Source organism: Podarcis raffonei, chromosome 5 (assembly GCF_027172205.1).
Source record: "Podarcis raffonei isolate rPodRaf1 chromosome 5, rPodRaf1.pri, whole genome shotgun sequence".
Lineage (NCBI taxonomy): Eukaryota > Metazoa > Chordata > Lepidosauria > Squamata > Lacertidae > Podarcis > Podarcis raffonei.
In genome coordinates, this window is record NC_070606.1 from 39,707,981 (window position 1) to 39,725,600 (window position 17,620).

Genomic DNA, 17,620 nt, shown 5'->3' on the forward strand with positions numbered 1-17,620 from the left:
TCAGATTTCAATTGCTTGCTGAAGTCAGCATCCGTGTAACTGTTGCCTAATTGCATTTTAAAAAAGAAAAGAAAAAGAAAAGCAATGATATGGTTATTTGCAGGTTTCTAGCCTTTATGTGTTCTTACTTACTTCTACAAATTGCTAAGCCTTTTAATGACAGGGAGGCAGTAAAGAATAACTTAGAGGCATTCATTCCCAAAATGCCTTTCTCATCATATTTGCCACACAGCACCATCCGCAGATTCTGAAACCGTATCCACTTGAGTTTATATTATTAAATCAGCAAGGGAGAAAGAATGTTTCATACCTATGTTTTATTGCTAACTTATTTAATGGCCTATAATTGCCTGGATTAAGGGAGTGAAGTGCTCTCTGGAAGAGTCCAAGCCACAGAACTGGAAGTGAAGATTCCTGTAATAAATGAATCATTTCAGGGGTTTCTCTTGGTATCTGCAGAAATGTGGTTAAAAATTAAAATCACAGTGATGGGATTTTGCGCCTGGAACAAGTGGGAAGACTCAGATTTGTGGGATCTGCTTTGTTTTTTTACTGTCCAGAGTCAGACCAAAGTACAGTGGTACCTTGGTTTGCAACCGTTTTGGATTACAACTGTTTTGGATTACAACCACGTCAAAATTGGAAGTGTGTGTCCCCCCCTTTTTTTATTACAACCAATTTTTGGGGGGAGGCCCCATTGGCGAAAGCACGCCTTGGGTTACAACCTTTTTTGGTTTACAACCAGACCTCCGGAACGGATTATGGTTGTAAACCAAGGTACCACTGTAGTGGGCTGGGTCAGAACCAGGTGCTGCTTTAGGGGGTGGAGCTAATTACATATTGCATTCCATGAGCATAAGATTGGAATGATCTGCATATATAAACTTATGAACCATCACCTACAGATTTGAAATCTAATTTAAAGAGGGAAGGGGTGGAGCGGGGAAGAGCTGTTTGTTGGCAGGAACATAAGAAACAGCCTTATGTCATTTGCCCATCTAGCACAGCGGTGACTCTTCCAGCTCCCCTGGCAGCAGCTTTGCAGGAACACAGCAGCTTTGCAGAAACACAAGCAGAAGAGAGATTGCCCATCTGAGGCATCAGAATGCACCGCAACATGTCACAGGAAAGAGATTCAGAAAACAAAATTCAAAAGCAACAGCAACAGCAACATTGCAGCAGATGACAAAAATGGGTAGAAATGGCTCAATAAAGGTTCTCTTGAAAACCCCACACTTAGAGCACAACTTGCATCCTGCTGGTAGACTAGTGGTGGTTGCCAATTGGCAATTGAAATTCAATCTCAAGGAGAAAAGTTTTTGATAGTGGGAATCTATGCACCAAATGAGGGGAAAGCTGAATTTTTTAAGAAGTTGCATGAGACTTTGATGGACTACATGGATTACAACTTAATTGTGATGGGAGACATGAATGGAGTAGTTTCAACAAATATGGACAAAGCACAAAGACAGGTAGTTACAAAAGATGGAAGACTGCCAAAAACTTTCTTTGAAATGACTGACAATATGGACTTGATTGACATTTGGAGAATAAAACACCCATTAGAAAGAGAGGGAACCTTCTTTTCTGAAGCCAAAATGACATGGACACGGATTGACCAAATTTGGGTGACTAGCAGTATGGCGTCGAATATAAAGAAAGTGGAAATCTGCCCAAAAACCTTCTCCGACCATAACGCAGTAAAGATGGTGATGAAGCAAACAACAACTGGTTCCTTCAGATGGAGAATGAATGACACCTTACTTGGAGATGAGGAGATCTGTAAGCGGGCCCAAAAAACCTTGAAAGATTATTTTGAAATTAACTTGAGGACTAAAGTAGAAAAAAGAATAGTATGGGACGCAAGTAAAGCCGTGATGAGAGGATTTTTGATACAACAAAATACATTAAAGAAAAGAAGGCAAAATGAGAGGAAAGAGAAATTCTTGGAAAAGATAAAAGAAGGGGAAAGGAAACTAAGATCGAAGCCAAAATCGCAAGAGCTTTTAAGAGAAATCAAATTATATCAAACACAATTTATGGAACTGATGAATCAAGAAATAGAATGGAAAATTAAACAAATGAGACAAAAGACTTTTGAATCTGCAGATAAATGTGGCAAGTTATTGGCTTGGCAAATAAAGAAGAGACAAAAACTCAACACGGTAACAAACTTAGAAGTGGATGGAAAGAACATATGTAATCCAGTGGAGATTAGAAATTGTTTTCAGAGCTACTTTAGACAATTGTACACACAAGGGCCGCAGAAAGAAACGGATATACAACAATTCCTCGAGAAAAATGGGCTGAAAAAGATCTCTCAGGAAAGTAAGACAATTTTGAATCAGGAGATATCAGCACAAGAAATAGAAGGTGCCATCCAAAGTATGACGCTGGGCAAATCTCCCGGACCGGATGGACTGACTTCCAAATATTATAAAGTTTTGAAGGAAGGGTTAATACAACCCTTGAAGGAAGTCTGCAACGAGATTATGGAGGGGAGAAGGGCACCCGACACGTGGAGGGAGGCCTACATTACACTTATACCAAAGACAGAGACTGAAAAGACCCAACTTAAGAACTACCGACCCATCTCGTTACTAAACGTGGATTACAAAATCTTTGCTGATATTTTAGCAAAGAGACTGAAAAGAGTATTGATGGAGGAGATTCACGGGGACCAAGCGGGCTTTCTCCCGAAAAGGCATTTGTCGGACAACGTAAGGAATATAATTGACATTTTGGAGAAGTTGGAAGTGAATATAAACACTAAGGCAGTTTTGATATTTGTGGACGCCGAGAAAGCCTTTGACAATATATCTTGGAGTTTTATGCTGAAGAACCTCCGGGGGATGGGGGTAGGCCAAGGGTTTGAAAATGGTATAGGTGCAATATACTTAGAACAGAAAGCAAAATTAATTGTAAATAATGTGGTTACAGAAGAGTTTAAGATTGAAAAAGGGACACGCCAGGGGTGCCCCATCTCCCCACTACTTTTTATATCGGTCCTGGAGGTTTTGCTTAATATGATTAGGAAGGACCAGTTGGTCAAAGGGGTTCAGGTCGGAGCTAAACAATACAAATTGAGAGCATTTGCAGATGACCTGGTACTTACATTACAAGAGCCAGAAGCTAGCACGAAAAGAGTTTTGGAAATAATTCAAGAGTTTGGTCAAGTGGCAGGATTTAAATTGAATAAGTTAAAGACTAAGGTATTGGAGAAAAATCTGACACAGTTTGAAAAAGAAAGGTTTCAGAATGAGACAGGGTTGACTGTGGTTAAAAAAGTGAAATATTTGGGAATAAATATGACAGCTAAGAATGTGAATTTATTCAAAGATAATTATGAAAAAACTTGGACAGAAGTGAAAAAAGACTTGGAGATTTGGTCAAACTTGAAGCTTTCCTTGTTAGGTCGTATTGCAGTTATAAAAATGAATGTATTGCCAAGAATGTTGTTTTTGTTCCAAGCATTACAAATAATGGATAAGACGGATTGTTTCAAGAAGTGGCAAAAAGACATATCCAAGTTTGTCTGGCAGGGCAAGAAGCCCAGAATTAAATTTAAGATACTAACGGATTCAAAGGAAAGAGGGGGGTTTGCCCTGCCAGACTTTAAACTGTACTATGAAGCGGCAGCTTTCTGCTGGCTAAGAGATTGGCTACTTCTTGAAAATACAGATATTTTGGATTTGGAAGGTTTTAACAATATTTTTGGGTGGCATGCATATTTGTGGTATGACAAGGTTAAAGCACATAAAGGTTTTAAAAACCATATTGTCAGAAAAGCACTATTAAATGTCTGGATTAGATATAAAGATTTGCTGGAAAGTAAAACTCCAAGGTGGCTGTCGCCAATGGAAGCTAAGGCAGTTAAAAAGTTAAATATGGAGTCTAAATGGCCAAGATACTGGGAAATTTTGGAAAAGGAAGGGGACAGACTGAGACTGCAGAGTTTTGAGAAATTAAAAGGGAAGGTGAGGGATTGGTTGCACTATCATCAAATAAATGAAGTGTTCAAAATGGACAGTAAAATTGGCTTCCAGGTGGAAAAATCAAAATTGGAGACTGAACTGTTAGAATCCAGCACTAGAAACTTGTCAAAAATGTATAACTTGCTGCTGAAATGGAATACACAAGATGAAACGGTTAAATCAAGTATGATTAAATGGGCTCAGGATATTGGTCATAACATTTTGTTTGATGATTGGGAAAAGTTGTGGACCACCGGGATGAAATTTACGGCATGTAATGCCTTAAGAGAAAATATTATGAAAATGATCTATAGGTGGTACATAACCCCAGTCAAGCTTGCAAAGATTTACCATTTGCCTGATGATAAATGTTGGAAATGTAAGGAAAAGGAAGGTTCATTCTTTCACCTCTGGTGGACGTGCCTGAAGATTAAGGCATTCTGGGAAATGATCTATAATGAACTGAAAAAGGTATTTAAATATACCTTCCCTAAGAAACCAGAGGCCTTTCTCTTGGGTATTGTCGGCCAAGGGGTGTTAAAGAAGGATATAACTTTTTTTATGTATGCTACAACAGCAGCAAGAATACTCATTGCAAAGTACTGGAAGACACAAGATCTACCCACTCTGGAAGAATGGCAGATGAAGGTGATTGACTATATGGGCCTGGCAGAGATGACGAGCAGAATCCGAAACCAGGGAAGAGAAGCAGCGGAAGAAGAATGGAAAAAATTTAAGGACTATTTAAAGAAATATTACAATATTAATGAAAGTTAGAATGATGTTGGATTAGAAAGTAAACGGTTACTATTAGTAACGGTCAAGACAAGGAGAATAAGGAGGATTAAATTAAAATAAAATAAGGGAAGATTTGCTGATTAATTGATTAGAATTTGGAATACAGAAAAGGGAGGCATGAGGAAGTCGGGGAAGTAAGGTATAAGAAATTAAGAAATGAAATTGTACTTGTTTTCTTTGTTTGTGTTTTTGTTTGTTTATGTATTGGTTGTGTTTATTGTATTGTTATGTTATGTTTTTGTGGTTATAAAAAATTCCTTAATAAAAATATTATTAAAAAAAAAAAATAAACCGACTAGTGGTGGTTGCCAATATGCAGGTGATTGGTATGGATGTATTGTTCTCTCTTTTGTAAACTCAAATGTGAGAAATAACAAAGTGACGTTCGATAAGTTAAAGGGCTGTAAAAATAAGAAATGCATATTTTTACCCCCCCTCAAAAATCCTTCTTTTCCACCACCACCTGGAAAACTCCCCCACTCCCCATGGCTCCAAAATTTCCAGTAAAGTTGTGTCTCTAGGTCAGCAGTTCTCAACCTGTGGGTCCCCAGATGTTGTTGGACTACAACTCCCATCATCCCTGAGCTCTGGTCTTGCTAGCTAGGGGTGATGGGAGTTGTAGTTCAACAACATCTGGGGAACCACAGGTTGAGAAAGGCTGTTCTAGGTGGTGTTTGAAGAAGGGAAAGGCCCCTTCATCTGGTGGGAACTAAATGGTGGTCTAGATTGTTGTTCTGCTTTCCCTTTGCCCATTCACTCAGAGTGAGATTGTCCTTATGGTTATGGTTGGAGGAGGAAATGACCACCTCAGCTGGAACAATGGAAAGCTGGATGGAGAGGCAGCTCATTAGGCTGTTATGTCTTCTCTTTCCCCTCCTCTTGGGGCAAGATGACTCTCAGATAGTCGTATGGTGGTCCTAAGACTTGCTGTCCATTGAGCACTAACCTACATTACTAGTCTTCTGATTTCAGCTATTAATTAATTATCTGAATTGTGTGTTCTTTCTAGGGATTGGTCTTATACTATGATCTCATTGAATCTACATTTGAGAAGAAAAAGCTGCCGAGCAAAAAAGTTGATGGTTTAGATAATTTTCAGAAGTGCTTTATAATTTTAAAATTACCCAAGGGAAAAGTGGACTTTGGCAACTCTGTTATATCAGTTGCTTCTGCTGAGGAAGGAAAGAAGGACTGGAAAGCAATTCGTGTGGATCTCGTTGTAAGCCCCTTTGAACAATATGCATTTGCACTCTTAGGATGGAGTGGATCTAGGGTAAGTAACCTCCTTTCCTTAATTTGAAACCTCAGCCGAAATTCTGATATTTGCAGCATAATAGGAAGATTCATATATCTGAACAATATTTCATTTTCTAATTGTTTCCCATTGTCCACAGTGGGGGTTATTTATTTTTAAATGTGTATCGCATTCTTCTACCAAAGAGTTGAGAGTGCTCTTTTATTTTCTGAGTAGTCTGAGAAATAGTGACCTGACCAAGTTTTGTCACTGAGCTTTTTAGTTTATTGGGGATTTGAACCCAGATCACCCCGGTGCAGGTTCAGTTCTCTGTCCTTTACACAGTACTGGTTCCATACTAGGTTCTGCTAGGTGTTAAGAAATTGTTTACATTGTTAGAAAATGCAGTTGTTAAAAAATCAGTCCTAATTTTAAAATTAATCATGAATCTTTGGCACATTGGGGATTTGTGGAATTTGAAATATTTCAGCAAATGATGAGCCATCTGGGACCATTCTCTAGACATTTCTTTTCCCTGAGATTGTGGCTAACATTTCCCAAACATTCTCAAACAACCATGAGAACTACAAATGTACTTCTTTGAAAAGACAGCTGAGTATTGTTATCCTTTTAAAAATGGAATTTCTAGTTTCTAAGACCCCTTAATGAAAGCACCAGAACTGGAAAACCCTAATGTCTCCCTTTCCATATTGCATAGTATTCATGTTTGTGACAGAGAACCTGATATGTCCCGTTACTGCTCCTTTCAAGAAATAACAGATATTAATGAGCCCCATCAAACTCTATAGGACTTATTTCTGAACAGACATGCACTGGAATGCTATATAAGCCTGAAAACAATGCTATGTTCAGTGCGTTCCTTTGGCAGCAGCATGAATGCCTTTAGGCAGATAGCTGCAGCCAAGCACTTTGCAAACTTCTGTGCTCACTGGAAAAGTGCAAACACTTAAGCTTTTTAGACTCAGACAAATTGTGTGAGTCACAAGCAAATGGAGTCCAGTATGTGTTTAAATTAAACTATCTCTTCTTATAAAACTATAACAATCGGCAAGGCAGTTAGTATCAGACAAAGCTAATGTGATGTAGTATTACATGTCAAAAGACAGTCCCTCTGGGTGAGCATCCATTATGGAGCTCGCATGAACTGCAGGGTACATTCATTACAGAGAAGAGGGTAATGTATGATCGCAATTTCATATTTCTTAATGTTATCTGTACAGTAATGGGATCCTGACAGACTTCCTTGTAGATGGCGACTTTGCCTTCCCCATTCTTTTAATGCCGGCTCTAAAGAATCAGTCTTACTCCAGTATTTCAAAGTAGCCGAAATTGATGGAGATCTGTTGAATGCATCAATTTCAAGTCAGGGAAGTGTGTTGCAACACGAGCCTTTGGTAAATCGTATGCTGTGAATGCATTTTTTCCCCTTTACTGAAATCGGAAAACACCATTTCTTCTTAAAAGGTGTCATTTCAGCGAGTTTGAATTTGGAGATTCATTTTGGTTTATTATCATATCGTTGCGATTTTTCTGTCTGTGTAGCAATTTGAACGTGACCTGCGGAGATATGCTACCCATGAAAAGAAAATGATGCTGGATAATCACGCGTTATATGATAAAACCAAGGTATTGTCTCTCTCCCCCCACACTTTCAAATGGCATTGTTGAATTCATAAAGCTTCCCTTATGTTGTGTGCTGTCTGTCTTGGCTCAACCCAGTCGTATCAAACAGTGGCATCCAATTCTTTCAGTAAGAATGTTAACTCCCAGAAAACCATAATGGCTGCCAATAGACCTCTTATTGCTAGGTTAATTAAAGGTCAGTAAGCAATTACTGTGAAATATTTCACAAGAGCAGCAGTATGCAAAAAGTGCAAATAAACTATATATTTTTATTTATGTTTGCTGATGCAATGGCCACACGTCAGTGATTTCGCAGCTTAATAAACTGAGATATGAATAAACCTCCTGCATCCACATGCAGATGATTCACTCATCCCTTAGCCAAAAAATGAAACAAGTCAGAAAATTGCAGTTAACTATAGTCTCCTGCTATACCGAAACCTGGAAATTATGGTTAATGGCTTCCAAATAAACCAGGATATGAAGCCATGGTTTAAAATTGGCTGGATAGCCTGGCTTGTTTGGAAACCATGAAGTGTTGTTCTCAGTTTTGGATGCAATGGGAAACCATAGTTAACTGCAGTTTTCTGGCTTGTTTCACTGCTTCTGCAAAAGGAGGGGCAACGCAGCTATGTGTGGGTACACAAAAATCCTTCATATCTTGGCTACCTCTGATGAAGTCTGATCATCCAAATGAAACCAGCGACTGATAGCTTTCTTTCTTTCAAAAGTTGGACCCGTGTCTGTTTTGCCGCCCATTTCTAATGCATCTGTTTGATTTCATGTTGGGGAGTGAAGCTCCCCGTCAGGAAGTAATCATAGTTTGGAAAGTGATTGCTTTGCCCATCATGGATAAATTTCACTTAGCCAACCTATGGAAACATTTTCATCTGATTTAGTTAAATGGATTTGAAAACCGAAGCCTTGCCACTCAAACATGTAGTTAGATAATAATAGCTTTTGAATAGAAGCTGGAGCCTGAGAGAAGAAAAGGCCCCCATTCTCATTTTCCTAGTTCCTTTAATCCTCAAGGGAATATATTATATGAGCTTACATTGTTCTTGCAAACAGAGACTTAAGTAATTATACAAACCTCACACAAAGAAGGGAGATGTACTCTCATAAAAATAGAGCAAAGCCTAGAGAATATTCTTGAAAGGCCAATAGTGCAGTTTGGCTGTTGAAACACAGCAAGTCTGAGAACCAGAGGTAAACTGCTCTGAGGAAGAACGGAGCATAACAGAACTTTCCTCTATAACCAGACCTTTGGCCTTTAACTATCTATGGCCATTTAGAAGTTGGCAGGATGTTTTTCATGTTTTTCTTTTTCCTCTTGGTTTTAATGTATCTATGTGAGGTTTTTTTTTGGTCTGGTTGGTTGGTTGGTTGTAAGTCACTTTGGATTTCCCTGGGCAAAGTAAAATGACTAACAAATTCAGTGAATAATAGTGATGGCGATGATGTTTTCTATAAAGATTCTATAAATGTTTACTTCAGAAGTCAGTCTCTCATGATATTTACTCATAGGAAAGTGTGCACAGGGTTGCAGCCTTTCTCTAATATTAATGAAAATAGGCCACATCTCACTTACAACTTGAAAGAATCTTGTAAGAGGTACGGTGGTACCTTGGTTTTCAAATGTCATCTGTTCCGGAAGACCGTTCGAGTTCTGAAACATTCGAAAAACGAAAACTCAATAGCCGGCAGCTAGATCACAGGATTTTGCATTCAGAGGAAGCCGCGTGGCATGTTCAACTTCTGAGGTGTGTTCGAAAACTGAAGCATTTACTTGCAGGTTTATGGCGTTCGAAAACCGAAATGTTCATCAATGGAGATGTTCGAAAACTGAGGTACCACTGTACTCATTTGGGGTGCTCACAGCTTTAGAAGACAGCATGCGTTTTACATCACAATCTAACCTAGTATCCTTTCAGGGCTCATCCTGGCCCACATTTTACGGATGAATCAGAGCAAATGACAACCTATGGAAAATCCTATTGCCATTTGCTCCAATTTAGCAGTAAAACACAAGTTTTCCCAGGAAAAGCGCTGGGACAAAGGAAAATAAAAACCCACTCTTCAGACATGAAGCTTTAAAGCTTGCACCCGTGCCTAAAAATGTGGCACTAAAGGAAGTCTATAATATCGACCAGGTAGGTTTTTCTGGGTTCATGAGTATGAAGGACAAGTAATAGCTGACTAAACTGGATGTCTAGCAGTGAGACATTTAGGGAGAGCACTGTTCTTATGTCTTCACGTAGAGATTATACCCTCCATGCGCTGCCTCCAGATACTGTAAAACATTTATTTCCATTCACAGTGCAAAATTGTATACTCTAATTCCTTCTCTCTGTGAATGGAGGTTGTTTGATCCACTGCTGCTGCTATCCAGTGTAACATTTGTTTGTACCAGATCAGTTTCATAGCTTGGGGGGGGGGGAAGCATTTACTTTCAACACTGTAGGACCCAAGGTTCTCCACCCCCAGCCCCCAGTTAAAAGAATCATAGGTAGCAGAACTAGGACCTTGGGGAGTTGCTGGCTTCTTCTGTGTAAGACAGATTCATATATGCCATCTGAAACTGGTCCTCTGGCTTGTAATGTATGAATATGGCCTGTAACTCTCCAAAAGGCTTTTTGGGTTCCAGGCGGTGTTTATGTTGCTTATCTACTGAAAATAAATAAATAAATAAATAAATAAATAAATAAATACCCCTCCATTTTTTAAAGGCAGTTGCCTTTCCGTAGGAACACAGAACATTTTGTTTCATACTTGCTTTTATTACAAAGAAACTCTAGAAGTGGATTTGCTTGCCAAGTTAAAGAGGGGCTTTTAATGGTTCTTTGCAAAACTGGATGCTCTAGTCTAGAGTTTGGCAGATGCTCAGCTAAAATTATTTGGTGATAACAGAGAGGCAGTCAGTCTTGAGAGAACATCTTGATGAATTAAACATGGTACAGCTGCAGTGTTTGCTTTAGATGTCTGCAGTAATGACTGGATTAGCCATAAAGTAAACATAAAGATTCCAAATTTATAATATTGATTTCCAATGTGATTGGTGTTGTTCACATAGTCATTACTACAATTAAACACTGAGTCATTGTAAACAGATGCACATTCTTTCACTTACTAAGTGCTTCCCCAGCTTTTATCTCTCTGGGCAGAAGAGCAATTTTGCATTCAACTCTGGGAATTTGTTTTTCTCTGCACCTGGCCTGCTTTAGAAATCAAGTGCTCAGATAATCTCAGCTCTTCCTCAAAAAAGAGAAAAGAATGACCATGCATTGTTTTGCATATTAAAGCTTCCTGCACAGCAATCCAGTTGGTAACTTTAATTGCTAGAGATTCATAATTGATAGGTCACTTTTACATGGGCAATGTACAAATCCACTTAAATCTGAAACTAATTAAATTACTTTGCACACAGAATTCTTAGCTGTTGGGTTTTCGCTTAGGATAAAAACATAGAAATCCCCTGTTCAGCACAAAAGGTTGTGATAGAAGCACCTGTGAAACTGTGAAAATGTTAACAACACAAATCTAACAGTTGACAACCTGTTAGCTGACAAATCCACCAATGTGGTGGGCAGTATAACTTCTTATAAGAGCCTCTGCTTCTGTTTTGTCTACTTGCCATGTTTTCACTCCAGTCAAGTGATTCTTTAACGCCAATAAAACCAAATCAGTTCACTTGGGGCTTGCAATAGGCTTTCACATGTCACAGTGAGCCTTCATTCCCTTTACAACTCAGCCAGCTATGACTGCCATTGGCTCAGATATTATGGTGTTTGTGATATCATTGAACCATGGGGACACACAACTGACTGTATTGGGGCAATGGATTGTGCGTTCTGAGGTCCACGAGCAACTTTTGTATAATTAAAGCTTGCTGCTGCGTGTTGATACCAAGGGGATTCTGATAAAGATTGGTTTAAAGAGCCTCAGAGCCTTTTGCTGTAAAGGGACAGTCTTTTCTAAGCTGCTTATAAAGTAGAATAGCTAACTAAAACACTGCTTCAGAGTTATAGAAAAACAGTAGCTCTCCTATGAATACTGTATCTTAAAATGTTTTACCTATGCTTTCCTTTATCTACATGCTATGAAGCTCTGAGGTGCTAATACTCTTGTCACAGTTGGCATTTTGGGGTAATTTATCTGAAATGATAAATTACCTCTGGAAAATGGTTAGATAATTTCATCATGATCATGGGCACAATCCAGTACAGTATTTTGTACCCTTCTACACCACTGAGTTCAACAGAATTTAAGTGCATATAAATGTCCAGAGTTAGTATCCCATGAGTATGAATGTGTCCTGCACCACAGACATGTTGTCATTGGTTTGGAGAGAAAGACAGCAACCGTCTTTATCTTTGGTCCATGTTTTATCAATTTGTTTACTTGTTTATTGATTTGTACATGACCCTGGAATCTACTAGGGTGAAAAACAGTGCATAAATATTTTGAATAAACACATCTTAAACTTTTCATTCCTTCTCATAGAACAGCCTTCTATGTGGCATCTACTGATCCTACACTAGGGCTTCACCTTTAAGAAATAGCTAAAAACATGCCCATCAGATGTTTGGTGAAGAAGCAGGAGCTGAAGCCGTGTGCTTTCCCTTCCATTGGAATTCCAGCTTTCTTTGAACAATTGAACATGCACAACCCTGGCTTATTGGCCTAGAAAGAGGAAATGCATGTCTGATATATGTTTACATGCACAATTGTGTATTGGTCTGGGATCTGACTGTGCATGCACTTGGAGCCTAGCTAGACTGGGCCATGGATTTTACACACAACTTGTACCAGACTTAGGAAAAGGTGACTCTCATCAGATATATTAGTTTATGTGGGATTTGGGGCACAATTCTTCCCTGCATAAACGCACATGCAGAAGGATTCCTGTATGCTTATTTCTTCTCCCTCCAACTTTGCACATGCGCAGTCAGCTGACCAGAGTTGCCTGTGGGGATAAGAGGCCCACACATACTCCCCATATTCCCATTCAATCATCCACATCTTCTAAACCAAGTTTCTCATAACCATCTGCTGCACTATATGTACTGAGAGGGAGGAGCATGGAGCTCTATTGCATTCTATGGGAATTCCTCTGCAGACACCACATCCTCCCATAGGGAAATACTATGCCCATGGGATTATATAACAATATAATATAAATATGGTGAGCATATGATCATTCCAAAGGAACAGGGGACTAAACCTGATGTGCTTGCAATATTTTTTGCCAAGCAATTTGTAAATACTTGTTATTTCCAACATTTGCTTGATAAATCAGTTTTATCTAATAAGCACATTAGAGGTAATTTTTTTTCATAGGATAGATATCACAAAAAAGTCATTTATAGAAACATATAGGGCTTCATTAATTTATGATTCTAAAACTTGTCCAATGATCAAATGAAACTAGGGTACATAATTCTGGTTCATATTTGCTTCAAAGTGTATTCATGCTTAGACTGCTTAGAATAAATTCCACTGCATATTTTAATACTGTTCCTCATGATTTTTCTCAAGGGCTTTGAGTCAGTGGCTTATGTTCGGAAAACTCCTTGTTCAATCAGAGTTTGTTATAATGTCATTTCAAAGAGTGATGGTTTTCCATCTAATTTATTTGTCGTTATATTTGTAGCTGGATTAAGGATAGATTAGATCTTTAAAGCATGCACTGTAATGCGAATATTTCTACAACAAAATGCCAGTTAAATGTGGAATTTACATTCGTTGTATAATATAAGGCCCAAGGCATGTCAAATTGTTTACCCCTGGAGCCTGTTTTATCAAAGTGAACATACATAAATATCTCATGTACAATACAGTGCAAAATTACCTCTTCTCTTCTCCCGTCCAACACAAATTTCATGCCGTTATCTCATTTGCCCTTTCAGACTTGACCCAGTTTGCACATAACAATAAGCCAAGTTTTAGCAAGTGTGCTGCCGCATGGTGAGAATATTTTTGCCATTTTGTTCTTCCTCTGGTCCTGGTGCTGCTGCACTATGGTTTGGCTTGGCATTACATCAGAACGTGGATTTGTAGTTGATCTTCCTCCAAACAAACCACAAGCTGTAACCAAGGTTTGTTCTTGGCTCACCAAAGTGCCTGTGATTTTCTCACTGTACACCAGCACACTTGCTTGTTCACACTAAGCCACAGTTCATGCTAAACAGACCCATTTTTCTCCCAACCCATTAATCATTCTGAAGATCAGGAACTTAGTCCCAAATCTGTCACATCACCCACTTAGCAAATAAGCTTCAATAATTGGATACAATTTTTGCGCACACCAGCAGCCGGTATAACTTCTGGGCAAATAGCTATGAAATAGACGAAGGTATGTATGCTTTAAGATGTCTTCTGAACAGGAATCTTTTACTTTCTTCATTAGTAAGTTATTCATACTGATGTCATTTAATAAATGAGTATCAGTAAAGATAAATTTGATAAAAAGTGATATTGCAATCGTCTTGGGAAGAAACGTATTTCTTGCTTTTCTGTATGGCACCATGCACATTGATGTTACGACATCATCACTGTCATCATAATAAGCATCATCTCAGATACAGTAGAAACAATAGTGTTTAGACTTGCTACTAAAATATTTTGTATTCCATCTAGCATTAAAGAAGTTGGGTAGAGCTTTCTGCAACCTGATTCACAAACTTGCATTATGTTTAACTCAGCATTGCATCCATTAATTCACATCCCAAGGTATTAGTAATGCCTTTGTGATCTGAATTTCTCAATTTTTTTTATGCTGTTCAGACTTCTAGAGGAAGAAGGTGCTGTTCTTCACAAAGCAGGGAGATTTGCTTAAAAACTCTAGCTCTGTATTATTTCTGGTTTTCTGACACAATTTTCATGTAGTTCTCAGTCAGTTACAGATTGCCAATGGAAACCTTTAAAATATCTGGTTTTTTAAAAAGGGCTTGCTAATCTAAAAGGCATAAAATAAATGATACAAGACAAAGCTAGATTTCAGTTAGAATGTATAAAGCAAGCAAGGGATAGAGGTGGGAAAAGAGAATAGGCAAGTTCCATAATAAGTGGTAATCAAATGAGTAGTCCTGAGCAGTAGCCAGACCAATATATATGACATGGGGATCCAATCAAATTATGTTACCACTCAGTTTTATAGACAGAAGCACTAGATCTGTCTTACTGGATGTTGCAGCTGTTTAATCTGTGTTGTATCCTCTGCAACTGAATAAAATGGGTAATAATTGGGGAAGTCTGTACAGCGGTACCTCAGGTTACATACGCTTTAGGTTACATACACTTCAGGTTACATACTCTGCTAACCCAGAAATAGTGTTTCAGGTTAAGAACTTTGCTTCAGGTTGAGAACAGAAATCGTGCTCCGGTGGCACGGCGGCAGCAGGAGGCCCCATTAGCTAAAGTGGTGCTTCAGGTTAAGAACAGTTTCAGGTTAAGTACGGACCTCCGGAATGAATTAAGTACTTAACCCGAGGTACCACTGTAGTTCCGCCCAATATTTCAATTGAAGACTAATTATTGATGTTAATATTTGTGCAGTGAAATATCTGAGAAGAACATTTTCATCTTGTTGGCTTGTGCTGTTGGGCCAACATACCTTTGAGTCCATGCCTAATTTTTCATCCATGATATTGCCTTGTCTAGAGAATTCTCCCTCCCCCAACCCAGTGTGTCTCTGCCTCCTCAGTAGGATATTCCATTCTGTGCTTTTATTTAGGATTATTCAATCCTGAGCGCTTTAGGAAGATGCTGCCAAGTGCTGCAGACTCATGGGACTGGGGGACGTGTAATTGAAATCAATAGGAACAAGAAAATAATCACTTAGAAGTGCTATTTTGGGATTTGTAGAAACGTGAATGTCAATAAGATGAGCATCCAGTTATTTGTGCTGTAGTGTTTGTTTTGCTGACATTTGATCACTTAGTCCATTCAAACTCATTTCTGATTTACCCATCTTTGGGGGGAGTCAAAAGTGTATGAACCAAGCACATCCCATTTGATTAATTACTAATTTTCTTTGGACAGCAATAAAAGACTGCATGTAATTCCTGAAATATCTCAATGTTAAGAATGGGGGAAACCTTCAAGAGTGTTTGGTGTTGGGGAGATGTTTGGTGTTGCCTTTGCTGTTAATTTAATCTGCTCAAGGCTTCCCTATCTTGCATGCTATAATGTGGAACGGAATCTCCCTTTACAGCACAGTGGATAGACAAAGGGGATGATTGATAATTGGTTATGCCTCCCCCCCCTTGTCTACGGAAATGACATTGGTTAGGATCTCAAACGCAGGGGAGACCCCAGTTAGCAGTGGAAACAGTTTTGTGGCACAGTGCTATGCTGTCTTGCCAAATGCAAACTCCAGCTACAGTAGGAGAACACTTCAATCTCCCAGGACATTCAATACAAGATCTCAAAGCAGCTGTTTTATTACAAAAGAATTTCAGAAACAGACTTGAAAGAGAAGTTGCTGAATCACAACTTATCACTAAACTGAAAACTATGGAGAGACCTGGTCTTAATAGAGATGTTGGATTCCTTTCTCATTACATATGCTAATCATTTGCATACTATCCCTTGCTTTTTCCTGCAGTTGTTAACAGTCAGTCGTCAACAGGTTTACCATACCCATTGAGTCAATCACCCATCTCCTACCACCCTCCTGAGAAAAACCCCACCCCACCCTCCCACTATATATAAGGGTCTGGTGACTTCTGTTTTGGTGTATCTGAAGAAGTGTGCATGCACACGAAAGCTTATACCAAGAACAAACTTAATTGGTCTCTAAGGTGCTACTGGACAATTTTTTAATTTTCTAAAATATATTTTGACTGCGTCAGATCAACACGGTTACCTACCTGAATCCAGATACCTTGTAATCAATAACATTGTGGCCTGGTTTAAGCCCCACATACATTTCAGCCTTATTGTTACCCAACCTTTGACTCTGGAGCAGGTTAATGTGCCCACCCCACAACTCTCATAGTCCCTGACCATTGGCCATGCTACCTGGAATCCAAAACATCTGTGGAGCACCACTGGCTCCCCCTGCTCTAGGCACACACAACCACCCATTCTTATTATAGAACTTCAGCTGAAATCTTATATTCACTTACCTGGCAGTGAGCCCCATTGAACTCAGTGGGACTTCTACTTTAAACTAAGCTTAGGGCTATGATGCAGGACATGGGCTACAGAATGGCATTTGTCAACTTGGCTATCTTTCTGAAGGCTTGTTTGCCAAGGTTGACTAATTGGCCACACAGCTGAGGGGTTTAATGAAAAAAAAACAGCTATAAAATTTACTTTTAATACCAAATTATCTTTTAATTCTTTGAGATAAATCCAGTGCTATGGTGCTTTTCCATTTTGCTAAATGTTTGGAACTCTGCAAGTTCATAAACCCAGGAATATTAAATTCCAAATGCTATGTGTGTGAATGGTTGTTTTTTTTAAATCAGTTCTAGTTTTGGGTAGATGTTTCCTTTGTGATGGCCTTTCCTGCCTGAACTTCCCTTTTTGGTGTGTGTGCCATTTTTCAATATATGACTCTTCTGCTGTGTAAGATTAAATGCATAAAATAATCTGTACTCTTTTCTGCATCTGGCATTGCTCAGAACTTCACTTAAGGACATCATTGTTTCAGGCTCAGCATTCAATTGGCATTTGTATTTGAAGGCTATATATACCTGAATCACACCTGCATGTATATATTGTGAAGGTGAGTATTCTCTGAGCCTGAGAATGTATTTATTGATTACATTTCCCATTCAAGGCATTCTTTCAGAAGAAAAGATTAGGAATATGATCAGCCAAAATTGAACATTTTTAATTTCAATGGGTTTCAAAGTTTGACTGCAACTTTTTGAAGAGTTAAGTGCATGTGATCTTGGTTGGATCATGTTCCTATCTTCATTCTCTTACACTTCCCCCATTAACTGTGACTCATTAAAAT

The 17,620-nt window shown here is 38.7% G+C and overlaps 1 protein-coding gene across 1 annotated transcript in view; it reads left to right on the plus strand.

Moving 5' to 3' along the window:
* The window catches only part of DNTT (DNA nucleotidylexotransferase), a 97,744-nt gene that overhangs the window by 74,301 nt on the left and 5,823 nt on the right, over window positions 1-17,620 (plus strand). The window contains exons 9-10 of the mRNA XM_053387412.1: window positions 5,782-6,045; window positions 7,570-7,653. Coding sequence (XP_053243387.1) covers window positions 5,782-6,045; window positions 7,570-7,653 — 348 coding nt within the window. The remainder of the gene's footprint in view (window positions 1-5,781; window positions 6,046-7,569; window positions 7,654-17,620) is intronic.